Source organism: Oncorhynchus gorbuscha, linkage group LG11 (assembly GCF_021184085.1).
Source record: "Oncorhynchus gorbuscha isolate QuinsamMale2020 ecotype Even-year linkage group LG11, OgorEven_v1.0, whole genome shotgun sequence".
NCBI classification, from domain to species: domain Eukaryota; kingdom Metazoa; phylum Chordata; class Actinopteri; order Salmoniformes; family Salmonidae; genus Oncorhynchus; species Oncorhynchus gorbuscha.
In genome coordinates, this window is record NC_060183.1 from 4,783,747 (window position 1) to 4,811,236 (window position 27,490).

General features: G+C 44.7%; 1 protein-coding gene across 1 annotated transcript in view; it reads left to right on the forward strand.

Moving 5' to 3' along the window:
- sptlc3 (serine palmitoyltransferase, long chain base subunit 3) overlaps positions 1–27,490 on the forward strand; it is a 95,878-nt gene that overhangs the window by 25,543 nt on the left and 42,845 nt on the right. Inside the window, exons 6-7 of the mRNA XM_046368432.1 lie at positions 12,665–12,789; positions 21,519–21,612. Of these exons, the coding sequence (XP_046224388.1) occupies positions 12,665–12,789; positions 21,519–21,612 (219 nt within the window). The remainder of the gene's footprint in view (positions 1–12,664; positions 12,790–21,518; positions 21,613–27,490) is intronic.

Genomic DNA, 27,490 nt, shown 5'->3' on the forward strand with positions numbered 1-27,490 from the left:
ATCTACCAATTACATACGATTCTACAACCTACCACTTCAGATAATATAACCTACCACTTACATAAGATTCTATAACCTACCACTTACATAAGATTCTATAACCTACCACTTACATAAGATTCTATAACCTACCACTTACATAAGATTCTATTACCTACCACTTACCTAAGATTCTATAACCTACCACTTACATAAGATTCTATTACCTACCACTTACCTAAGATTCTATTACCTACCACTTACCTAAGATTCTATAACCTACCACTTATATACGATTATATAACCTACCACTTACCTAAGATTCTATAACCTACCACTTACCTAAGATTCTATTACCTACAAATTACCTAAGATTCTATAACCTACCACTTACGTAGGATTCTATAGCCTACCACTTACATAACAGAGACTACATACTCTCTAAGTATACATACTACATACTCTCTCAGAGCCCTATGGCACTCTAGTCCTTATATAGTGCACTAATTTTGACCAAGGCCCATAGGGTATAAAATTCCATTTGGGACACAGCCAAGATGGGTGAGCCCTTCCTAGTCTTGCTTATTTGGAATGGAAGAGTACGTGCAACTATGGGTTCTGGTCAATGATATTGCGTCATATAGATACTAGGGTTTCATTTGGGACACACATCTCTTTCATCTCATTTATCTTTTTCATCAACTTAAACAGAATCTTTAATTAACTTGGTAGTGGCTGCAACGATGAATGAATGATTTAATCTGTGTTAAATTATGTACAGTATGAAGCACACGCTTGGATCATTACCCAGGGGCCCATCCACTGTATGTGGAGAGAAAACACTATCATGGTTGTACTGTAACATCATTAAACAGACTTAAATTAGGTCACATGGATATAACGTAGTGTTAGAGGCTAGCAGAGGGGATGTGGAGGGAAGATTCGTGTGTGTGTGTGTTGGTGAAAGCTTGGCGTCAGCAACACTAGGGGTGACCCTAGTGGGTTCAGTTCCCACTGGGGTCACGGGTTCAGTTCCCACTGTGGTCACGGGTTCAGTTTCCACTGGGGTCACGTTTCCCCTGGGGTTCCACTGGGGTTCAGTTCCCACTGTGGTCACAGGTTCAGTTCCCACTAGGGTCACGTTTCCCCTGGGGTTCCACTGGGGTTCAATTCCCACTGGGGTCACAGGTTCAGTTCCCACTGGGGTCACAGGTTCAGTTCCCACTGGGGTCACGGGTTCAGTTCCCACTGGGGTCACGGGTTCAGTTCCCACCGGAGTCACGTATATCAAATGTTTATACTCCCTGGAAGACATTCTGGATAAAAGCATAATTCTAAATTGTAAGTATAAGAAGAGTTAATTGTCTGAGTTGTTTCGTCGCTCAATCTTACAGCTCATAAACCAGTCAGGCTGTGTGAATGAACTCTAAATACCTTCCCTTAGGGCCAAAACCTGACGTAACGTAAAATCGACATCCATATTTGGTTGATATTTAATTGAGTTGTCAACAAATGTGAAAGGTATTTTTTTTTAATATATTTTTTATGTTACCCCCTTTTTCCTCCACAATTTTGATCTTGTCTCATCGCTGCAACTCCCCAACGGCGTCGGGAAAGGTGAACGCCGAGTCACGCGTCCTTTGGAACTCGCCCAACCGTTCTTCTTAACCCGCTTAACCCGGAAGCCAGCCGCATCAATGTGTTGGGACGAAACACCGTTCACTTGACGACCGAGGTCAGCCTGCAGGCGCCCGGCCCGCCACAAGGAGTCGCTAGAGCGTAATGAGCCAAGTAAAGCCCTCCCCTAACCAAACCCGCCAAGCCCTCCCCTAACCAAACCCGCCAAGCCCTCCCCTAACCAAACCCGCCAAGCCCTCCCCTAACCAAACCCGCCAAACCCTCCCTTAACCAAACCCGCCAAACCCTCCCCTAACCAAACCCGCCAAACCCTCCCCTAACCAAACCCGCCCCTAACCAAACCCGCCAAACCCTCCCCTAACCAAACCCGCCAAACCCTCCCCTAACCAAACCCGCCAAACCCTCCACTAACCAAACCCACCAAACCCTCCCCTAACCAAACCCGCCAAACCCTCCCCTAACCAAACCCGCCAAACCCTCCCCAAACCAAACCCGCCAAACCCTCCCCTAACCAAACCCGCCAAAACCCGCCAAACCCTCCCCTAACCCGGATGACGCTGGGACAATTGTGCGTCGCAATATGGGACTCCCGAACAAAGCCGGTTGTGATACAGCCCAGGGTCGAACCCGGTCTGTAGTGTCGCCTCTAGCTCTGCGATGCAGTGCCTTGGACCGCTGCTCCACTCGGGAGGGCCCTAACAAATGTGAATTATACTCTAGGTAAAAGAAGAAGGTAAAGACAAAAATACATCACACAAAGTCTTTGAATGAAGAGATTGAGAGAAAACTGTCCAGTTTGAGTGTTTGTTGCAGCTCATTCCAGTCGCTAGCTGCAGCGAACTGAAAAGACGAGTGACCCAGTGATGTGTGTGCTTTGGGGACCTGCAGCAGAACGTGACTGGCAGAACGAGTGTTGTATGTGGAGGATTACAAACAATAAATAACAAACACTTATTTTTAATGAATATTACTAACCACAGATTAAACAAATTTTGGCCAAGGGATCTGTGGAATAAGTTGAGAGGGTGTAATACAATACAATATTATTAATCTGCTAATTCTGTTCTTAACTCTGGGCAACATGGGCCTGGGAGGCTCACAGAGATATTGGTATCCACAGTATTCTGTTCTTAACTCTGGGCAACATGGGCCTGGGAGGCTCACAGGGATATTGGTATCCACAGTATTACACCAATTATTCATTTTATTAATACAATTATTTTTTAAACATACATGCACTGTACTGTACGCTTTAAAACTGCAAAGTTTTCTCTGCCTCATGGAAACATTTTATAGAATTGCAGGATATTATCTTTAAAGCTGCAACAACTAAACTGCAATTCACCTTCTCGTTTTACCAGCTCGCTTTGTGCTCAGTATCTTTAAAAACATGATCCAAAAGTGATATTTAAGACCAACCAAAAGCTGGTTTAAGCGGTAACGCTACATTTTTACAGTGGGAACACATCCAGCTGTGACGCACACCGCCCATATGAACATGGGACAAGAGAAGCCTAAGGTCCTTTTGGTGCCTGGATACTTCCTGTTTAGAAACATTTAAAAAACAACATGGTTTTTTTCTCCCCCATTTTGTTTTATTTGATTAAAAACCAAGCATAGCCTCCTCTCCTCTTTTTTAAATCTGCCCCAAATCATTCACAAAGTAGACAAGACTGTGGATAAAGGGTTTGGCTCCTGAGACCCCTTGGAAATAAATCTTAATCACCAAAGCTTTATTAAAATACCAGGTTTAAGAGGAGTAAAACAATGAGTTGACATTCTCTTTTTTATCTCTGCATTGAAGGCAGGACCACATTATTTTAGTCAGGCAGGTCCACATTATTTTAGTCAGGCAGGGCCACATTATTTTAGTCAGGCAGGTCCACTTTATTTTAGTCAGGCAGGCCCATAATATTTCAGCCTGGCAGGACCACATTATTTTAGTCAGGCAGGTCCACATTATTTTAGTCAGGCAGGCCCACATTATTTTAGTCAGGCAGGCCCATAATATTTCAGCCTGGCAGGACCACATTATTTTAGTCAGGCAGGTCCACATTATTTTAGTCAGGCAGGTCCACATTATTTTAGTCAGGCAGGCCCACATTATTTTAGTCAGGCAGGCCCACATTATTTTAGTCAGGCAGGTCCACTTTATTTTAGTCAGGCAGGCCCATAATATTTCAGCCAGGCAGGTCCACATTATTTTAGTCAGGCAGGTCCACATTATTTTAGTCAGGCAGGTCCACATTATTTTAGTCAGGCAGGACCACATTATTTTAACTAGGCAGGTCCACATTATTTTAGTCAGGCAGGTCCACATTATTTTAGTCAGGCAGGCCCACATTATTTTAGTCAGGCAGGCCCACATTATTTTAGTCAGGCAGGCCCACATTATTTTAGTCAGGCAGGTCCACTTTATTTTAGTCAGGCAGGCCCATAATATTTCAGCCTGGCAGGACCACATTATTTTAGTCAGGCAGGCCCACATTATTTTAACCAGGCAGGTCCACATTATTTTAGTCAGGCAGGTCCACATTATTTTAGTCAGGCAGGCCCACATTATTTTAGTCAGGCAGGTCCACATTATTTTAGTCAGGCAGGACCACATTATTTTAACCAGGCAGGTCCACATTATTTTAGTCAGGCAGGTCCACATTATTTTAGTCAGGCAGGCCCACATTATTTTAGTCAGGCAGGTCCACATTATTTTAGTCAGGCAGGCCCACATTATTTTAGTCAGGCAGGCCCACATTATTTTAGTCAGGCAGGTCCACATTATTTTAGTCAGGCAGGCCCACATTATTTTAACTAGGCAGGCCCACATTATTTTAGTCAGGCAGGCCCACATTATTTTAGTCAGGCAGGTCCACATTATTTTAGTCAGGCAGGCCCACATTATTTTAGTCAGGCAGGTCCACATGATTTTAGTCAGGCAGGCCCACATTATTTTAGTCAGGCAGGTCCACATTATTTTAGTCAGGCAGGTCCACATTATTTTAATCACGGGGAGAAAGTATGGAGCCTGTAAGTACATGGCCCATTTAAAACAAGTTGTTTTGTTTTTAGAATTTGATTATAATTATTTGTTCTCTTTGGCCTCAATCAATAATTAATTGAATATTGTTTATTGACTATGTTTGGCATGTCCATGCTCAGCCATAATGCACTTTACAGTAGGCCTAGTCCCTAATATCAGTGCGAATGATATTGAAACCATGCAATAACCTAAAACAATGTGGATTACAAATGGGTTCAAGTTACCCTATTTAGCAAAGATAGAATGGGTCTACATGTTGTTCCTGAAACAAACTATAAAGGTCTAACGAGGCGGCAGGGTAGCCTAGTGGTTAGAGTGTAGGGACGGTAGGTAGCCTAGCGGTTAGAGTGTAGGGACAGTAGGTAGCCTAGTGGTTAGAGAATAGGGACAGTAGGTAGCCTAGAGGTTAGAGTGTAGGGACAGTAGGTAGCCTAGTGGTTAGAGTGTAGGGACAGTAGGTAGCCTAGAGGTTAGAGTGTAGGGACAGTAGGTAGCCTAGAGGTTAGAGTGTAGGGACGGTAGGTAGCCTAGCGGTTAGAGTGTAGGGACGGTAGGTAGCCTAGCGGTTAGAGTGTAGGGACGGCAGGTAGCCTAGTGGTTAGAGTGTAGGGACGGCAGGTAGCCTAGCGGTTAGAGTGTAGGGATGGCAGGGTAGCCTAGTGGTTAGAGTGTAGGGACGGTAGGTAGCCTAGCGGTTAGAGTGTAGGGACAGCAGGTAGCCTAGTGGTTAGAGTGTAGGGACGGCAGGTAGCCTAGTGGTCAGAGTGTAGGGACGGCAGGTAGCCTAGTGGTTAGAGTGTAGGGACGGTAGGTAGCCTAGTGGTTAGAGTGTAGGTAGCCTAGTGGTTAGAGTGTAGGGACGGTAGGTAGCTTAGTGGTTAGAGTGTAGGGACGGTAGGTAACCTAGTGGTTAGAGTGTAGGGACGGCAGGTAGCCTAGTGGTTAGAGTGTAGGGACGGTAGGTAGCCTAGTGGTTAGAGCGTTGGCCTAGTAACCGGAAGGTTGCAAGTTCAAACCCCCGAGCTGACATGGTACAAATCTGTCGTTCTGCCCCTGAACAGGCAGTAACCCACTGTTCCTAGGCCGTCATTGAAAATAACAATTTGTTCTTAACTGACTTGCCTAGTTAAATAAAGGTTAAAAAACTTTGGAATTGGAGTTGATTCCAAGGCAATACATAAAAGACTGTAAATACTACACAACCTGAAGCAACCACGTATTTTACTATGGAGCACATTCTGATTGGCCAGTGAGGGGCCAAGCCTCGACACACCCACAACTCGTGAGCACATGCTGATTGGCCAGTGAGGGGCCAAGCCTCGACACACCCACAACTCCTATGTTGGTCTTTTTAGAGGGTCTCATCAGCTGCACGCACACAGTGTTAGAGAGAGAAATGATTAACTTAACACTTGTTGTTTTACAACTTTGAAGACGTAGCTACCGCAGTCACGCTCGTTCAATTACAACCGACCCAACATCACAAATATACTGTTGTTAGGTTCTAATTTGTCAGAGTGAATAACTCATGGAGAACATGGAGTAAATAACTCACGGAGAACATGGAGTAAATAACTCACGGAGAACATGGAGTAAATAACTCACGGAGAACATGGAGTAAATAACTCACGGAGAACATGGAGTAAATAACTCATGGAGAACATGGAGTAAATAACTCATGGAGAACCAAGTATAATTGTTCCCAAAGGGTCGACACAGCTTTACAAATACATGTTTCCACCATCACAAGTATAATAATTCTCTGTTAGCGTACCATTGCTATCACGGCCTGTAGACTAGCTTGCTACCAGTTTAGCTTAGATGGAACTGGAAGTCGTTTGCTAACTCGGTTAGCTGGGGAGGTTTCACGTGCTGTGGATTACTTATATTCTGGTTCAGAAAGTCGGATGGATTGATAGAAAGGCCTTGGTCTATTTGACGATCAGATAAGGCCTGGTTTGGTCTGGGTGCAAAGTTCCAGACCATGAAAATTACGAACGACGTCACACAGCGCAGCCAAGTCGCGACACAAGTATAATAATTCTCCAATTTAGGCCCTGCTCCTACTCTCCAATCCTTACATCATGTAGTTTGACAGGAAGAGGGTAATAAACAATCTCTCCCTTCAGGGGATCTGACCTTAACCCCTCCTTCGCCTAATCCACAGATATCCATACACTTCCCCTATAGCAATCCTGTGACTTCCTCCCGTCCACCCAACACATCCCAAAGCCATCTGTCTCCTACAGAGAATCATTATCTTCTGATGTAAATAAAAAACAAAACAATCTCTTTCACTCCTTTATATACTTTATATATATTTATATATATTTACATATATATACTATTCTTCTGGAGTATAACAATGTTCCAAGTTTCACCTAACCTAAGTTTCAATCTAACACTGAGAAATAAACACAAATTGCTTATTGGAAATTTGTGCCAGGCACACAAACAATGAACTTTTTTCAGTGAATTTCAGTCACAGTGAATTTCAGTCACAGACTGTAGGTTACTTAAGACAGAAACAATCGGAGTGAGGTTGGTCAGGGAGTGGGTGTATAACGCGGCTGTCTAGCATCCCATTATGTTGTGTTCCAATCACGTCAAGAACAACTTTAGAATTTTAGCAACAACTCAACACTTAACTACTGAACCTAGCCTAGCTAAAGTTAACCACCCAGTTAAACTAGCTAGCTAGCGTTAGCCACAACAAATTGGAATTTGTGTAATGTACACGAATGCATTATGAAGAAAGAAAACAATGTAATACACATGAAATGCATTGTGAATAAATGTGTGTAGTGGACTAAGTAATTAATGTCTATTTCACAATAAGCTGTGATAGTCAGTTACCTATAAAGGCTTGAAAATCCCCCTGCTACTGTTTCCCAGGAGGGGCCTGGTCCCAGATCTGTTTATGCTGACCATAGGATTTGGCAAGTCGGAACAAACAGATCTGGGACCTGGTTATCCCCAGGGGTGTTGGTGACTTTACACAACACTAATTTGACAACCAGTGTTGGTTGTCAAGCTTGGGACTGGGACAGAGTGGGTTATGTTGTGAAGGTGGAATCTAGTGGACAAGTGATGATGACTGGGGTAACTTGGCATTCTAGAATCTTGTGGACAAGTGATGATGACTGGGAATAGTTGGCATTCTAGAATCTAGTGGACAAGTGATGATGACTGGGTTTACTTGGCATTCTAGAATCTAGTGGACAAGTGATGATGACTGGGTTTACTTGGCATTCTAGAATCTAGTGGACAAGTGATGATGACTGGGTTTACTTGGCATTCTAGAATCTAGTGGGCAAGTGATGATGACTGGGGTTACTTGGCATTCTAGAATCTAGTGGGCAAGTGATGATGACTGGGAATACTTGGCATTCTAGAATCTAGTGGACAAGTGATGATGACTGGGGTTACTTGGCATTCTAGAATCTAGTGGGCAAGTGATGATGACTGGGAATACTTGGCATTCTAGAATCTAGTGGACAAGTGATGATGACTGGGGTTACTTGGCATTCTAGAATCTAGTGGACAAGTGATGATGACTGGGGCTACTTGGCATTCTAGAATCTAGTGGACAAGTGATGATGACTGGGGATACTTGGCATTCTAGAATCTAGTGGACAAGTGATGATGACTGGGGTTACTTGGCATTCTAGAATCTAGTGGACAAGTGATGATGACTGGGGTTACTTGGCATTCTAGAATCTAGTGGACAAGTGATGATGACTGGGTTGGGAGGCAGAGATCCATTTTACATGGCTGACCCCGGTTTAATCCGATACATGTGTGCAGTGACATAATTGCCACTTGATTGAGGAAACTGAAGGGACTCGGGGCTTTTGTGCTGAGTAATGACTCCACAATCTCACTCTCCTTCCGTTCAAAAGAACTGAATGAGCCACAGGTGGAATACAGATTAGTATACAGGCCCGGCTGATTCAACATTCTAGCTTCAAAAGAGTACAGATGCCGATGACGCAGCCAGACAGCGAGCCAGTCAGATTACAATGATGTCCTCCACGTGCCTCTTGACTGGACCTGGGCTTTGAGCCTGTGTGGTTGAGGAAGTGAATGAATTCAATGTTATTTGACGCAGAGGCTGATGGAAGGCGCTGAATGGGATTGAAGAGGGTGCAGTGCTGCTTCGATGCATGTTGTTGATATACACACCACGTGGTGTACAATACCACAGTATGTCTGTCTCATATGCTCAATCAGTCATGATGTTGATATACACACCACGTGGTGCTAGGGGTGGGCGATATATAGAATTAATTTGAATGTATGTTTTAGCGTGATATTCCAAATATCGCAAATATTGGGGTTTTTATTTACATTTTTTTGTGTTTGTCTGCTTGTAGGCCGTAAGTAACTACCGCAGGCCGTGCCTAAGGACTATGGGCTGTGCTCAGCTTCCCACTTATACACCAAGCCCCTCCCACCAAGCCCCTCCCACCAAGCCCCTCCCTACTGCCACTCAAAACAAAAACTAAAAAAGCGATTTGAGGTTTGGTCCAACAGAATGGTTCATATGGACACTGAAACACATTGAGACATTATTGTACTGTGATAGAGGAGACGTTAACCTGTTTATGTTTTATGTCTCAACTACTTACATTTTGCCAAAAGCAGACACAACTAAAACAGGAGTATCAATGAACATTGATTCTGGAAAATTAAAGCTCAATTTGTAGTGTGCGGTATTACGGTATCACGTACCACTAGCAGCATTGTAGCCAGACTGTTATACTAGCTGTCTAGTCTGTGTTTTATAATACCACGTACCACTAGCAGCATTGTAGTCAGACTGTTATACTAGCTGTCTAGTCTGTGTTTTATAATACCACGTACCACTAGCAGCATTGTAGTCAGACTGTTATACTAGCTGTCTAGTCTGTGTTTTATAATACCACGTACCACTAGCAGCATTGTAGTCAGACTGTTATACTAGCTGTCTAGTCTGTGTTTTTATTTTTTTTAAATGTGCAATAAGTATAAAACACAATTATATACAGTATAAGGAATTGGCAAGTCGTGCTCATTCTGAGATAAGGTAGGCCAATTGATTTCAATTGGCATGCTGTTGAAACGGTTGAAATGGACAGAGGTGTGTACCTTGTTAAAAAGGGGAAAGAGAATACCTGTGATGCGTTGCTAATATGACTAAGATTGTGGTTTTGGCTTCTGGACAACGAAAGAAAGTTGACAGGGGAAAAAACCCAGTAGAGCAGGAGAGGTGGCATATGAGGAAGTCTTGACAAAAGGCCTCTCGCTGACTATTGAGTTGCGGCTGTCGGTGAACAGCATCTAGAGTATTTGTGAAGAGTATCATTTAAATGTTCAGACAAGAAGAAGTAGTAGGGGTGTGTGGTGAAGATAGCTTATAGGCGCCTCTCTCTCCAGAATACATGCTCTCAGCTCTCCAGAACACATGCTCTCAGCTCTCCAGAATACATGCTCTCAGCTCTCCAGAATACATGCTCTCAGCTCTCCAGAATACATGCTCTCAGCTCTCCAGAACACATGCTCTCAGCTCTCCAGAATACATGCTCTCAGCTCTCCAGAATACATGCTCTCAGCTCTCCAGAATACATGCTCTCAGCTCTCCAGAACACATGCTCTCAGCTCTCCAGAATACATGCTCTCAGCTCTCCAGAATACATGCTCTCAGCTCTCCAGAACACATGCTCTCAGCTCTCCAGAATACATGCTCTCAGCTCTCCAGAACACATGCTCTCAGCTCTCCAGAATACATGCTCTCAGCTCTCCAGAACACATGCTCTCAGCTCTCCAGAACACATGCTCTCAGCTCTCCAGAATACATGCTCTCAGCTCTCCAGAATACATGCTCTCAGCTCTCCAGAACACATGCTCTCAGCTCTCCAGAATACATGCTCTCAGCTCTCCAGAATACATGCTCTCAGCTCTCCAGAATACATGCTCTCAGCTCTCCAGAATACATGCTCTCAGCTCTCCAGAACACATGCTCTCAGCTCTCCAGAATACATGCTCTCAGCTCTCCAGAACACATGCTCTCAGCTCTCCAGAATACATGCTCTCAGCTCTCCAGAACACATGCTCTCAGCTCTCCAGAACACATGCTCTCAGCTCTCCAGAACACATGCTCTCAGCTCTCCAGAACACATGCTCTCAGCTCTCCAGAACACATGCTCTCAGCTCTCCAGAACACATGCTCTCAGCTCTCCAGAACACATGCTCTCAGCTCTCCAGAATACATGCTCTCAGCTCTCCAGAATACATGCTCTCAGCTCTCCAGAACACATGCTCTCAGCTCTCCAGAATACATGCTCTCAGCTCTCCAGAACACATGCTCTCAGCTCTCCAGAACACATGCTCTCAGCTCTCCAGAACACATGCTCTCAGCTCTCCAGAACACATGCTCTCAGCTCTCCAGAACACATGCTCTCAGCTCTCCAGAACACATGCTCTCAGCTCTCCAGAACACATGCTCTCAGCTCTCCAGAACACATGCTCTCAGCTCTCCAGAACACATGCTCTCAGCTCTCCAGAACACATGCTCTCAGCTCTCCAGAATACATGCTCTCAGCTCTCCAGAACACATGCTCTCAGCTCTCCAGAATACATGCTCTCAGCTCTCCAGAACACATGCTCTCAGCTCTCCAGAACACATGCTCTCAGCTCTCCAGAACACATGCTCTCAGCTCTCCAGAACACATGCTCTCAGCTCTCCAGAACACATGCTCTCAGCTCTCCAGAATACATGCTCTCAGCTCTCCAGAATACATGCTCTCAGCTCTCCAGAATACTTACAAGAATTTAAAAATGGTTAACATAATCAACAACCAACTTGACAGAGCTTTAAGAATGTTTTAAAGAATAAAGTACACATTTTGTAGAATCCAGCTGTGCAAAGCTCTTAAAGACTTACCAGAAAGACTCACAGTTTAAAGACTTACCAGAAAGACTCGCAGCTGTAAATGCTGCCGAAGGTAATTCTGACATGTATTGACTTGTGTGTGAATACTTATGTAAATCAGATTTTCATTTTTTAATTCCAACAAATGTTTTAACATTTTTTTTTAAAAATGTTTTATTTTGGGAAATATGTGTAGATGGGGTGAATTTATATATATATTTTTAATCTATTTTGAATTCGGGCTGTAACACAAAATGTGTAATGAGTCACACGGTATGAATACTCTCTGAAGGCACTGTAATTGTATGCAGGAATGAACTGGACATTAGTGAACTGCCAATCAGTTTGTCCAAAACATGCGGCAGACACACAGCCATATATTTGAGGAGCTATAAATCTGTTAATCTCCCTGGATGGTGCGTGGACCATATTTCATAGATATTGTACGGGATCATCCTCAGCATTTGAATGAACAAACTATTGAACTGCCACTCACCTTGGTCCAAGGTGGTAAAACACCATAATGCTCGAACCCACCGGTCCCCTCTCCCGACCTCTTCTCCCCAAAACGCTTAGATGTTAGAAACAATATGTTAGAAGCTCCACCACTACAGTGCTTCCATCTGTCCAGGACCTTCTGACATTAGGGACATGGACCAAGGGGAAGGGGTAAGGAGGGAATTACACTCGTAGGGGGAATATATATATTATTTAGAAGCTTTAAAGGGATTCTTTGGCTGTCCCCTTATCAAAACCCTTTGAATAATCTTTTTTGTTTCCAGGGTTTTACCTGGAACCCAAAAGGGTTCTACCTGAAACCCCAAAAGGTTCTACCTGAAACCCCAAAAGGTTCTACCTGAAACCCCAAAAGGTTCTACCTGGAACCCAAAAGGGTTCTCTTAGCAGGGGTCATCTGAAAAACCCATTTGGGTTTCAGGTAGAACCTTTTGGTGTTTCAGGAAATGGATAGAACCCTTTTTCTTAGTTTCGGACTGACTGTAAGAGCAATCAGATTGATCACTTGAAATAGCAGCAAACAGTGACAGGAAATGGATATGAATTTTCTTTTTGTTTCTCTTTCTCATTTCTCTGTCCAGGTAACCTGGCTATCCATGAGGAGTTGGAGCAGCTTGTAGCCACCTTCCTGGGGGTAGAGTCCTCCACGATCTTCGGCATGGGCTTTGCTACCAACTCTATGAACATACCGGCACTGGTCGGAAAGGTGGGTCTTTATCATCTAGCCTGGCTAAACCAGATTGAAACAATGTTCAGTGTGTGTGGCGAAATCCTGCACGGATTCAGCGTGCGCTGCCACTTTAAGAGCGCCCTGCCACTTTAAGAGCGCCCTGCCACTTTAAGAGCGCCCTGCCACTTTAAGAGCGCGCGGCCACTTTAAGAGCGCCCTGCCACTTTAAGAGCGCCCTGCCACTTTAAGAGCGCGCTTTTAAGAGCGCCCTGCCACTTTAAGAGCGCCCTGCCACTTTAAGAGCGCCCTGCCACTTTAAGAGCGCCCTGCCACTTTAAGAGCGCCCTGCCACTTTAAGAGCGCCCTGCCACTTTAAGAGCGCGCTGACACTTTAAGAGCGCGCGGCCACTTTAACCTCTTCAACCTATGGGGGCGCTATGTCATTATTGGATAAAAAGACGTGCCCGTTTTAAGCGCAATATTTTGTCACGAAAAGATGCTCGACTATGCATGGAATTGACAGCCTTGGAAAGACAAAACTCTGACGTCTCCAAAACTGCAAAGACATTATCTGTGAATGCCCCAGAACTAATGCTACAGGTGAAACCAAGATAAAACTTCAAACAGGAAATGAACAGGATTTTTGATGCTGTGTTTACTAACGTCTCCTTATATGGCTGTGAATATGCTGTGAACGAGCTTATGCGCTCTGCCATTCATCCAAGATGTCTGCAGCATTGTGGCGTATTTGTAGGCATATCATTGGAAGATTGGCCATAAGAGACTACATTTGCCAGGGGGCCGTCCGGTGTCCTTTGTTTAAATCGGTGCGTAATTCCCAGTGGCAACCATTGTACCTTACGTTACAGAAGGAGACTCATACATCCAGGAACGATACGTCATTGAAGAGATATGTGAAAAACACCTTGAGGATTGGTTCTAAACAACGTTTGTCATGTTTCAGTCGATATTATGGAGTTAATTTGGAAAAAAGTTCGGCGTTTGGATAACTGAATTTTCGTTTTTTTTTTTTTTGTAGCCATACGTGACGCACCAAACGGACCGATTTCTCCTGCACAAAAAATCTTTCAGGAAAAACTGAACATTTGCTATCTAACTGAGAGTCTCCTCATTGAAAACATCCGAAGTTCTTCAAAGGTAAATGATTTATTGAATGTTTTTGATGTTTTTGTGAAAATGTGGCCTGCTAATGCTAATGCTAAATGCTAATGCTAACACTAAATGCTAAATGCTAGTTTGCTATGGTAGAGAAGCATATTTTTGAAAATCTGAGATGACAGTGTTGTTAACAAAAGGCTAAGCTTGAGAGCTAGCTTATTAATTTCATTTCATTTGCGATTTTCATGAATAGTTAATGTTGCGTTATGGTATTGAGCTTGAGGCTATGATTACGCTACCGGATCTGGCATGGCTCCACGCAAGAAGTTAAGAGCGCCCTGCCACTTTAAGAGCGGGCGGTCACTTTAAGAGCACGCTGCCACTTTAAGAGCGCGCTGCCACTTTAAGAACCGCACTGCCACTTTAAGAGCGCGCTGCCACTTTAAGAGCGCTGCCACTTTAAGAGCGCTGCCACTTTAAGAGCGCCCTGCCACTTTAAGAGCGCGGGACACTTTAAGAGCGCGCTGCCACTTTAAGAGCGCATCAGCAGTCAGGAAGGAGGAGATTAAGAGCTCTTGCTGCTCTCTGTGTGGCACGTGGAGCTCTCAGTTGGCATGGCAGTTGGACAGTATGTGCAAATCTGCCGAAGTCTTGTTTATTTTCAGCGTGCTTAGTTGTAAAGTGTTTTTAAGTTGATCGGAGGTTTTACCAGCGATAGGTCGTGGTTGTAATCTTTTGGGTCTGCTCCTGTCATTATTTGCATGGAGTAAAAGCAACATTGTCGCAAAGCTTTTAAAAACAAACCAACCCTCTAGTCTCCACTGGCCAACAGGCTACTCTCTAGTCTCCACTGGCCAACAGGCTACCCTCTAATCTCCACTAGCCAACAGGCTACTCTCTAGTCTCCACTGGCCAATAGGCTACCCTCTAGTCTCCACTAGCCAACAGGCTACTCTCTAGTCTCCACTGGCCAACAGGCTACTCTCTAGTCTCCACTGGCCAACAGGCTACTCTCTAGTCTCCACTGGCCAACAGGCAGCTCTCTAGTCTCCATTAGCCAACAGGCTACTCTCTAGTCTCCACTGGCCAACAGGCTAATCTCTAGTCTCCACTGGCCAATAGGCTACCCTCTAGTCTCCACTAGCCAACAGGATACTCTCTAGTCTCCACTAGCCAACAGGCTACTCTCTAGTCTCCACTGGCCAACAGGCTACTCTCTAGTCTCCACTGGCCAACTGGCCAACAGGCTACTCTCTAGTCTCCATTAGCCAACAGGCTACTCTCTAGTCTCCACTGGCCAACAGGCTACTCTCTAGTCTCCACTGGCCAACAGGCTACTCTCTAGTCTCCACTGGCCAACAGGCTGCTCTCTAGTCTCCATTAGCCAACAGGCTACTCTCTAGTCTCCACTGGCCAATAGGCTACCCTACCCTTTTGGACTAGTAACCAAAAGGTTGCAAGTTCAAATCTCCGAGCTGACAAGGTACAAATCTGTCGTTCTGCCCCTGAACAGGCAGTTAACCCACTGTTCCCAGGCCGTCAATGAAAATAAGAATTTGTTCTTAACTGACTTGCCTGGTTAAATAAAGTTAAAATAAATACAATAAATAAATAAAATAACCCCATACAGTACAGTAATAACCCCCATACAGTACAGTAATAACCCCGTAACCCAATTAATTCAAATCTTAATTAAACATAACAGTAGCCAGGGGCATGCAGGCGGGGGACAGGGAGACACACACAGACACACACACACACACACACACACACACACACACACACACACACACACACACACACACACACACACACACACACACACACACACACACACACACACACACACACACACACACACAGGCAGTGATTAGTGGAGGAGGAAAGGGGACCACTCCAGGGCCTGATTACCCCATGCACTGCCCTGCTCTGCTGGCACAGAAACCCAGCTAATGTATTTAATTAATAAATGCATTTTATTTTGGAGCGATATTGTGTGGCACCAGCCCAGCTCACACGGAATGGCCAGGGGTTACCGTGGGAAACATAGCAGTACAGCTGTCACTGATTGGACTGGATGGGAGGAGGCGGTTTGGGGTATTAGTGACAAGGACAAGGTCATAGGGCTGGTTTATACATCTCAAGTGGTTGAGTTGCCCTAGGCGGCTGGCATAGACGGCCATGGCTTCACCCTGCAGGGACTGGATGGTTTGTACGGAGGCCTCAAGCATGGTGTTCTACTGGGACTGGCTATATTACCAGGCTAGGTCTCTGTCCACAAGGACTGGCTATATTACCAGGCTAGGTCTCTGTCCACAGGGATTGTCTATATTACCAGGCTAGGTCTCTGTCCACAGGGACTGGCTATATTACCAGGCTAGGTCTCTGTCCATAGGGACTGGCTATCTCTGTCCATTGACTGGCTAGGCTAGGTCTCTGTCCATAGGGACTGGCTATATTACCAGGCTAGGTCTCTGTCCACAGGGACTGGCTATATTACCAGGCTAGGTCTCTGTCCACAGGGATTGTCTATATTACCAGGCTAGGTCTCTGTCCACAGGGACTGGCTATATTACCAGGCTAGGTCTCTGTCCACAGGGACTGGCTATATTACCAGGCTAGGTCTCTGTCCATAGTGACTGGCTATATTACCAGACTAGGTCTCTGTCCATAGGGACTGGCTATATTACCAGGCTAGGTCTCTGTCCACAGGGACTGGCTATATTACCAGGCTAGGTCTCTGTCCACAAGGACTGGCTATATTACCAGGCTAGGTCTCTGTCCACAGGGATTGTCTATATTACCAGGCTAGGTCTCTGTCCACAGGGACTGGCTATATTACCAGGCTAGGTCTCTGTCCATAGTGACAGGCTATATTACCAGGCTAGGTCTCTGTCCACAGGGACTGTCTATATTACCAGGCTAGGTCTCTGTCCACAGGGACTGATATCAGGCTATCTCTGTCCACAGGGACTGGCTATATTACCAGGCTAGGTCTCTGTCCACAGGGACTGTCTATATTACCAGGCTAGGTCTCTGTCCACAGGGACTGTCTATAGGCTCTCTGTCCAGGCTGTCTATATCACCAGGTCTCTGTCCACAGGGACTGGCTATATTACCAGGCTAGGTCTCTGTCTACAGGGACTGTCTATATTACCAGGCTAGGTCTCTGTCCACAGGGACTGTCTATATTACCAGGCTAGGTCTCTGTCCACAGGGACTGGCTATATTACCAGGCTAGGTCTCTGTCTACAGGGACTGTCTATATTACCAGGCTAGGTCTCTGTCCACAGGGACTGGCTATATTACCAGGCTAGGTCTCTGTCCATAGGGACTGTCTATATTACCAGGCTAGGTCTCTGTCCATAGGGACTGGCTATATTACCAGGCTAGGTCTCTGTCCCAGCCAAGGCAGAGCCAGTATGACAAGTCTGACTACAGTACCCATCAGCACCAGGCTAGACAGGTCTGACTACAGTACCCATCAGCACCAGGCTAGACAGGTCTGACTACAGTACCCATCAGCACCAGGCTAGACAGGTCTGACTACAGTACCCATCAGCACCAGGCTAGACAGGTCTGACTACATTACCCAGCAGCACCAGGCTAGACAGGTCTGACTACAGTACCCAGCAGCACCAGGCTAGACAGGTCTGACTACAGTACCCATCAGCACCAGGCTAGACAGGTCTGACTACAGTACCCATCAGCACCAGGCTAGACAGGTCTGACTACAGTACCCAGCAGCACCAGGCTAGACAGGTCTGACTACAGTACCCATCAGCACCAGGCTAGACAGGTCTGACTACAGTACCCATCAGCACCAGGCTAGACAGGTCTGACTACAGTACCCATCAGCACCAGGCTAGACAGGTCTGACTACATTACCCAGCAGCACCAGGCTAGACAGGTCTGACTACAGTACCCAGCAGCACCAAACTAGACAGGTCTGACTACAGTACCCATCAGCACTAGGCTAGACAGGTCTGACTACAGTACCCAGCAGCACCGAACTAGGTCTGGTCACCAAACGAGAGTGGCAGCTGTTGTACCAGGGAAGACTGAACTGCTCCTCCAGGCCAAGCCATGGAAGCCTCTCTGCCCTCCCTATGTATCCCTGGCTGCCACTGAGACACATTCATCAAAAGCCCAAGTTGAGAAGACAGACGAATGTTTAATCAATAAGGCATGAGAACCCGGGAACTATCGTATGAATAACTCCCGATTTAAGGGCTGTTCTTCGGCCCGAGGCGAAACTAAGGAGGGTGTCTGTCACGATAAATCCGGGTTTTACTGCTTTTGTAAAATGGCTGCCAACATATTAAAAAAAGATTAACAACAGGTTTTCATTAATGTTATTTTACTGAGTAAATTTGTTTTTATTTCATCCTTCCTCCAGATTATATAGTTTGGGCAAAAGCCAGTTGTTATTTCTGAAGTTGCTAGCCGAACAGGTTGGTCGGTAGTTACTATTCTAAATAAATCATTGACGTGTAGCTAGGCTAGCAGAGGTAAAATGCTGACGAGAGACAAGAAATAAGAAATAATGATTTTTATAAATAGGCAACAACCAGATGATTAGCGAGTCCATAGGATAGCTATCGAGGCTAGCTAGGCTACTTCTCCCTTTGCTAGCGAAAGCTAACACACAATCACATGAAGCAGATGAAATTACATGCATGACTGTGTATTTTCACTTGTTTTTTTTCCCCCCTCTTATTGTCTATTGGCATTTTCTTTGATCTATCCTATTGTAATCATCCTGATAAATGAAATGTGCCCAGAGAAGCTGTGACTCGTTACGTTCATATGCAGGAGAAATCATGATGACTCCTTGCTGTCCCCAGTCCACCTGGCCATGATTTGATTTGGTACGGTGGAGAGATTACAAACAAATAAACATATCGCGCCGGTCGGAGAGGCAGACCCCAACGTTTAGACAAACCCCAACTGTTGCAAACCAATGCTAGGGTAAGTAGCATGGGGAAATATTGTCTAAATGCTAAGGGGAGATTCCGTTTGTAAATTGCCTGGCTGGCCTATGGGACAGTGAATGCGCGTTGATAAATCAAATGGAACTGTTAATAGGCATTATCCCGGAATTGTGGCAAATAACGCCCTGCTATCAACCAATTAGCAGCCAGGGTTCAAACACCACATTTTATAATTTTATAATTTACACACCCCCTCCACCCCTTATACATTTGTATGCCCATATATGGTAATAAGTCACACCAAAGATTTGAGGGCACCGATCAATACCCAAGATACTCAACTTTCTGCAGACACTTTGCTTTTGCAGGTAAAGGCTATCGTTCTCACACCGGACTGAACTGAATAAAAACAAAAGTTTTTAAGAAGCCTAATATGTAAACTAATAATTACGGTCACTCATGTCAGCTCTCTGTCTTCAAGAGGGACATTATAAACAAGGGTTGTGTTGTTGAGGATGGTTGTAATTGAGTTTGCAGACCTAGTAAGAGTAGCAGAGAGTAGCAGTGATCTCAGATGTGATCTCAGATCTTATTGTGCTGTAAAGCCAATTCCTACCATCGTTGTTTATGCATAGGAGTTGGCTGTTCAGCACCAACAGACCTGGGACAAAAGACCCCAGCCACCCCCAGTCTTAGACTGTTCTCTCTTCTACCCAGACTATTTGCATTGTGTCCCACCACCCCCCAGCCCCTCTTTTAAACTACTGCTACTCTCTGTTCATCATATATGCACAGTCACTTTAACTATACATACATGTACATACTACCTCAATAAGCCTGACTAACAGGTGTCTTTATAGAGCCTTGCTACTAACAGGTGTCTGTATAGAGCCTTGCTACTAACAGGTGTCTGTATAGAGCCTTGCTATTAACAGGTGTCTGTATAGAGCCTTGCTATTAACAGGTGTCTGTATAGAGCCTTGCTACTAATAGGTGTCTGTATAGAGCCTTGCTACTAACAGGTGTCTGTATAAAGCCTTGCTACTAACAGGTGTCTGTATAAAGCCTTGCTACTAACACACACACACACGCAACTTTTTTTGGCACCATTGGTTAGAGCCTGTAAGTAAACAGATCTACTACACCTGTTGTATTAGGCGCACGTGACAAAAAACTTTTGAGACTACACCTAATCTATACAGACTACACCTAGTCTATACAGACTACACCTAATCTATACAGACTACACCTAGTCTATACAGACTACACCTAATCTATACAGACTACACCTAATCTATACAGACTACACCTAATCTATGCAGACTACACCTAATCTATACAGACTACACCTAATCTATGCAGACTACACCTAATCTATACAGACTACACCTAATCTATACAGACTACACCTAATCTATACAGACTACATCTAATCTATGCAGACTACACCTAATCTATACAGACTACACCTAATCTATGCAGACTACACCTAATCTATACAGACTACACCTAATCTATACAGACTACACCTAATCTATACAGTCTACACCTAATCTATACAGACTACACCTAATCTATACAGACTACACCTAATCTATGCAGACTACACCTAATCTATACAGACTACACCTAATCTATACAGACTACACCTAATCTATACAGACTACACCGGATCTATACAGACTACACCTAATCTATACAGACTACACCTAATCTATACAGACTACACCTAATCTATACAACACCAACAGACTACACCTAATCTATACAACACCAACAGACTACACCTAATCTATACAGCACCAACAGACTACACCTAATCTATACAGACTACACCTAATCTATACAGCACCAACAGACTACACCTAATCTATACAGACTACACCTAATCTATACAGCACCAACAGACTACACCTAATCTATACAGACTACACCTAACCTATACAGACTACACCTAATCTATGCAGACTACACCTAATCTATACAGACTACACCTAATCTATACAGACTACACCTAATCTATACAGACTACACCTAATCTATACAGACTACACCTAATCTATACAGCACCAACAGACTACACCTAATCTATACAACACCAACAGACTACACCTAATCTATACAGCACCAACAGACTACACCTAATCTATACAGCACCAACAGACTACACCTAGTCTATACAGCACCAACAGACTACACCTAATCTATACAACACCGACAGACCTGGGACAACAGACTACACCTAATCTATACAGCACCAACAGACTACACCTAATCTATACAGCACCAACAGACTACACCTAATCTATACAGCACCAACAGACTACACCTAATCTATACAGCACCAACAGACTACACCTAATCTATACAGCACCAACAAACTACACCTAATCTATACAACACCAACAGACTACACCTAATCTATACAGCACCAACAGACTACACCTAATCTATACAGCACCAACAGACTACACCTAATCTATACAGCACCAACAGACTACACCTAATCTATACAGCACCAACAGACTACACCTAATCTATACAGCACCAACAGACATGGGACAACAGACTACACCTAATCTATACAGCACCAACAGACTACACCTAATCTATACAGCACCAACAGACCTGGGACAACAGACTACACCTAATCTATACAGCACCAACAGACTACACCTAATCTATCCCTGTGTTGTCTGTTCTTGTTTCCAGGGCTGTCTGATTCTGAGTGATGAGCTGAACCACACCTCGCTGATCTTGGGGGCCAGGTTGTCAGGGGCAACTATTTGGGTGTTTAAGCATAACAGTAAGTAGACATACTCTCAAACTAAAGTACTCAAGCACAACACATCTCTCTGCTCAAACCCCAACACATCTCTCTGCTCAAACCCCAACACATCTCTCTGCTCAAACCCCAACACATCTCTCTGCTCAAATCCCAACACACCTCTCTACTCAAACCCCAACACATCTCTCTACTCAAACTCCAACACACCTCTCTGCTCAAACTCCAACACATGTCTCTGCTCAAACCCCAACACATCTCTCTGCTCAAACCCCAACACATGTCTCTGCTCAAACCCCAACACATCTCTCTGCTCAAACCCCAACACATGTCTCTGCTCAAACCCCAACACATCTCTCTGCTCAAACCCCAACACATCTCTCTCTGTTTTGTGGTGGAAGACTCATTCTGATTGGCTGGTCCAGGCTCCCCATTAGCTGGCTCTATGCCCTCCCAGCCCATCCATGGCTGCACCCCTGCCCAGTCATGTGAAATCCATGGATTGGGGCCTAATGAATTTATTTCAATTGACTGCTTTCCTCATATGAACTGTAGGAAAATCTTTGAAATTGTTGCACGTTGGGTTTATATTCTGGTTCACTGTAGACAACTCACATCTCTTAGAGGAAAACGGTGCTATCCTCTCCCCAGGTGTCCAATGTGTTCTTTGTTTGGCTGGGTGATGTTGTTGGGTAGAAACATGGTTGAGATTGGCACTTTATTACCTATGGTTTTGACCAGGGCTCTGTAGGGAACAGGGTGCCTTTCAGGACTCAGCCGTCATCTCCCTCTCAGTACAGTAGACAAGACAGATGAGTTTATCTGACGCCTGCTGTAAACCTCGGTCTGTAATGTGCCCTGATTGGTACAAGCAGAACCAGTTAATTAAGGGGGCTGCCCTCGGGGCCTCAGAGCAGCCTCACAGCAGACCTCTCCCCGCGGGGACTCTGACTGAGCTGAAGCCTCAGGCACCAGCTGACCCCCCCCCCCCCACCCCTCCTCCACTACCATATCTCTCCTTCATCCATGTTCATCCAACACTAGACTGAGTGAAACACAAGGCTGAGATTCAATACGGTTTACACACGGGTCTACTACTGAAGTGGACATTTGTTACAGTTCAGTCTGTCAGCAATGGGACTTTTTTTAATTATTATACATACCACAATGTTTACAATGTGTGCTTCACAACACCACACAACACCCCACAACACCCCACAACGCCCCACAACGCAACACAACACCCCACAACACCCCACAACGCCCCACAACACCACACAACGCCCCACAACGCCCCACAACGCCCCACAACACCACACAACACCCCACAACACCCCACAACACCCCACAACGCCACACAACGCCCCACAACGCCACACAACGCCACACAATGCCCCACAATGCCCCACAACACCCCACAACACCCCACAACACCCCACAACGCCCCACAATGCCACACAACGCCCCACAACACCACACAACACCCCACAACACCACACAACACAACGCCACACAACGCCCCACAACACCCCACAACACAACACAACACCCCACAACGCCCCACAATGCCCCACAACACCACACAACACAATGCCACACAACGCCCCACAACACCACACAACACAACGCCACACAACGCCCCACAACACCCCACAACGCCCCACAACATCCCACAACACCCCACAACACCCCACAACACCCCACAACGCCCCACAACGCCACACAACGCCCCACAACGCCCCATTGGCATTGTGATTGTGATTGAATTGGTGTGTAAAGGTTTTGATCCACTGGCCACTGTGGCAGGTAGATAAAAAATATATACCAGCCACATTTTTACCAGTCAATATATATTTATATATTCAGAATTATTATATATTTTTTCTTCATAATTATTATATATTTTTTTTATTTATTAGCATGCTTTTTGTTTAAAAAACAATATATATATAAACTACACTCAACAAAAATATAAATGCAACATGCAACAATTTTAAAGATTTTACTGAGTTACAGTTCATATCAGGAAATCAGTCAATTGAAATTAATTAATTAGGCCCTAATCTGTGGATTTTAGATGACTGGGCAGGGGCACAACCATGGGTGGGCCTGGGAGGGCATGGGCCCACCCACTGTGGAGCCAGGCCCAGCCAATCAGAATGCATTTTTCCCCACAAAAGGTGTTTTTTACAGACAGAAATTCTCCTCAGAACCCCCACCCCTCCTTCAGTTTAGAACGAAGTAATGGGGATATATTGCTGAATTTCAGTTAATGTTTTTGTGACCTGCGTATTTTAAACAATGTATGTTGAAATAAGTCATTTAGATACAATAGTAAAAACAGGTTAAATAGTTTTACAACTGAACATCAAGAATCATCCAGTCTGCCACAAAATGCTGAGTGATACGGTTTAATTAATTATAGACCAGGTCTAAGTCAATAAAAACAAGGTCTACACACGATGTGCTCCTAAAGTAGAAATGTAAAAACTCACAAATAAATCCAGGCGAACAATGACTCAACTTTTTTATTCTGGGGAGCGATCATTAGCTGGGACAAATATTTCCAGCTGGCCCTTTTTTAAAGGGGGACAGGCCATTTCCGTGGTAACTCGGACACTCGCTTGTCTGTGACGAAGAAGAAGAAGAAGAAGAAGAAGAAGAAGAAGAAGAAGAAGAAGAAGAAGAAGAAGAACAATCTCCAACTGCGATGACTCCCGAGCAGCAACTCAAACTGACATTGAAACAACAACCAAAGTGTTTGAACAAAACGATGCAACACTGCTTGTATTTTGGCCCATTCGTCCATGCAGATCTCCTCTAGAGCAGTGATGTTTTGGGGCTGTTGCTGCTATTTTGGCCCATTCCTCCATGCAGATCTCCTCTAGAGCAGTGATGTTTTGGGGCTGTTGCTGCTATTTTGGCCCATTCCCCCATGCAGATCTCCTCTAGAGCAGTGATGTTTTGGGGCTGTTGCTGGTATTTTGGCCCATTCCTCCATGCAGCTCTCCTCTAGAGCAGTGATGTTTTGGGGCTGTTGCTGCTATTTTGGCCCATTCCCCCATGCAGATCTCCTCTAGAGCAGTGATGTTTTGGGGCTGTTGCTGGTATTTTGGCCCATTCCTCCATGCAGATCTCCTCTAGAGCAGTGATGTGATAGAATTTTTTTTTAAAAATATTTATTGTTATTTAAAAAGTCTGACTTTATTCTGGCTAGTTGCATCGTTTTAACATTTCAGGTTAATACGACCAACGTCTACAATGTGGTCTTTGGATAAATAAAAACAACGATTCCCAGATGCTGTGTGTGAAAACGTGGCTGGTGAAATAGACATTCTTATCCGCCAATGACAAAATCTACCCACATATGACGGGTGTTCCTTTCTAGCCCTGCCCATCACCTAGTCTGAGAGGCTCGACTCGGTGGCCTGTCTCTGTTTGTTTGTCTCTGTGTGTAGTAATCTGTGTGTCTCTCTGTGTGTGTAGGAAACTGTGTGTCTCTCTGAGTCTGAGAGGCTCGACTCGGTGGCCTGTCTTGTGACCTGCGTATTTTAAACAATGTATGTTGAAATAAGTCATTTAGATACAATAGTAAAAACAGATTAAATAGTGTGTCTCTCTGTGTGTGTAGGAAACTGTGTGTATCTCTGTGTGTAGGAAACTGTGTGTCTCTCTGTGTCTCTCTGTGTGTAGGAAACTGTGTGTCTCTCTATCTCTGTGTGTAGGAAACTGTATGTCTCTCTGTGTCTCTCTGTGTGTAGTAAACTGTGTGTCTCTCTGTGTGTAGGAAACTGTGTGTCTCTCTCTCTGTGTAGGAAACTGTGTCTCTCTGTGTGTGTAGTAAACTGTGTGTCTCTCTGTGTCTCTCTGTGTGTAGGAAACTGTGTGTCTCTCTGTGTGTGTAGGAAACTGTGTGTCTCTCTGTGTGTAGGAAACTGTGTGTCTCTCTGTGTGTGTATTAAACTGTGTGTCTCTCTGTGTGTAGGAAACTGTGTGTCTCTCTGAGTCTGAGAGGCTTGACTCGGTGGCCTGTCTCTGTTTGTTTGTCTCTGTGTGTAGTAATCTGTGTGTCTCTCTGTGTGTGTAGGAAACTGTGTGTCTCTCTGTGTGTGTAGTAAACTGTGTGTCTCTCTGTGTCTCTCTGTGTGTAGGAAACTGTGTGTCTCTCTGTGTGTGTAGGAAACTGTGTGTCTCTCTGTGTGTAGGAAACTGTGTGTCTCTCTGTGTGTGTAGGAAACTGTGTGTCTCTCTGTGTGTAGGAAACTGTGTGTCTCTCTGTGTGTAGGAAACTGTGTGTCTCTCTGTGTGTGTAGGAAACTGTGTGTCTCTCTGTGTGTAGGAAACTGTGTGTCTCTCTCTGTGTGTAGGAAACTGTGTGTCTCTCTGTGTGTCTCTCTGTGTGTGTAGGAAACTGTGTGTCTCTCTGTGTGTAGGAAACTGTGTGCCTCTGTGTGTAGGAAACTTTGTGTCTCTCTAGCTCTGTGTGTAGGAAACTGTATGTCTCTCTGTGTCTCTCTGTGTGTAGTAAACTGTGTGTCTCTCTGTGTCTCTCTGTGTGTAGGAAACTGTGTCTCTCTCTCTGTGTAGGAAACTGTGTCTCTCTGTGTGTGTAGTAAACTGTGTGTCTCTCTGTGTGTGTATTAAACTGTGTGTCTCTCTGTGTGTAGGAAACTGTGTGTCTCTCTGTGTGTGTAGGAAACTGTGTGTCTCTCTGTGTGTAGGAAACTGTGTGTCTCTCTCTGTGTGTAGGAAACTGTGTGTCTCTCTGTGTGTCTCTCTGTGTGTGTAGGAAACTGTGTGTCTCTCTGTGTGTAGGAAACTGTGTGTCTCTCTCTGTGTGTAGGAAACTGTGTGTCTCTCTATCTCTGTGTGTGTAGGAAACTGTGTGTCTCTCAGTGTGTGTAGGAAACGGTGTGTCTCTGTGTGTAGGAAACTGTGTGTCTCTCTATCTCTGTGTGTGTAGGAAACGGTGTGTGTCTCTGTGTGTGTAGGAAACTGTGTGTCTCTATGTGTGTAGGAAACTGTCTCTATCTCTGTGTGTGTGTGTGTTTCTCTGTGTGTGTAGTAAACTGTGTGTGTCTCTGTGTGTGTCGTAAACTGTCTGTGTCTCTCTGTGTGTGTAGTAATCTGCGTGTCTCTCTGTGTGTGTAGTAATCTGTGTGTGTCTCTCTGTGTGTAGTAATCTGTGTGTCTCTCTAACAGAGAAACAGGCTGTGGTGTAGGTACCTGTTCTTAATATTTAGATGACTTTTGGTATTTACAGTGGTACTGTGGAATAGAGTTCCATCTAGTCATGTCTCTATGTAGTACTGTGGAATAGAGTTCCATGTAGTCATGGCTCTATGTAGTACTGTGGAATAGAGTTCCATGTAGTCATGGCTTTATGTAGTACTGTGGAATAGAGTTCCATGTAGTCATGGCTCTATGTAGTACTGTGGAATAGAGTTCCATGTAGTCATGGCTCTATGTAGTACTGTGGAATAGAGTTCCATGTAGTCATGGCTTTATGTAGTACTGTGGAATAGAGTTCCATGTAGTCATGGCTCTATGTAGTACTGTGGAATAGAGTTCCATGTAGTCATGGCTCTATGTAGTACTGTGGAATAGAGTCATGTCTCTATGTAGTACTGTGGAATAGAGTTCCATGTAGTCATGGCTCTATGTAGTACTGTGTGCCTCCCATAGTCTGTTGTGGACTTGGGGACTGTGAAGAGACCTCTTGTGGCATGTCTTGTGGGATATCCACGGGTGTCTGAGCTGTGTGCCCGTAGATTCATGTTTATGTTTGTTTTGTTGCTGTCATGGTTTCTTATAGGTCAGGGCTGCCCAATCCTAGTCCTGAAGAGCCCGAATCACTTCTGGTTTGTGTTGCTACCTGGTAGTTAATTGCACTCACCTG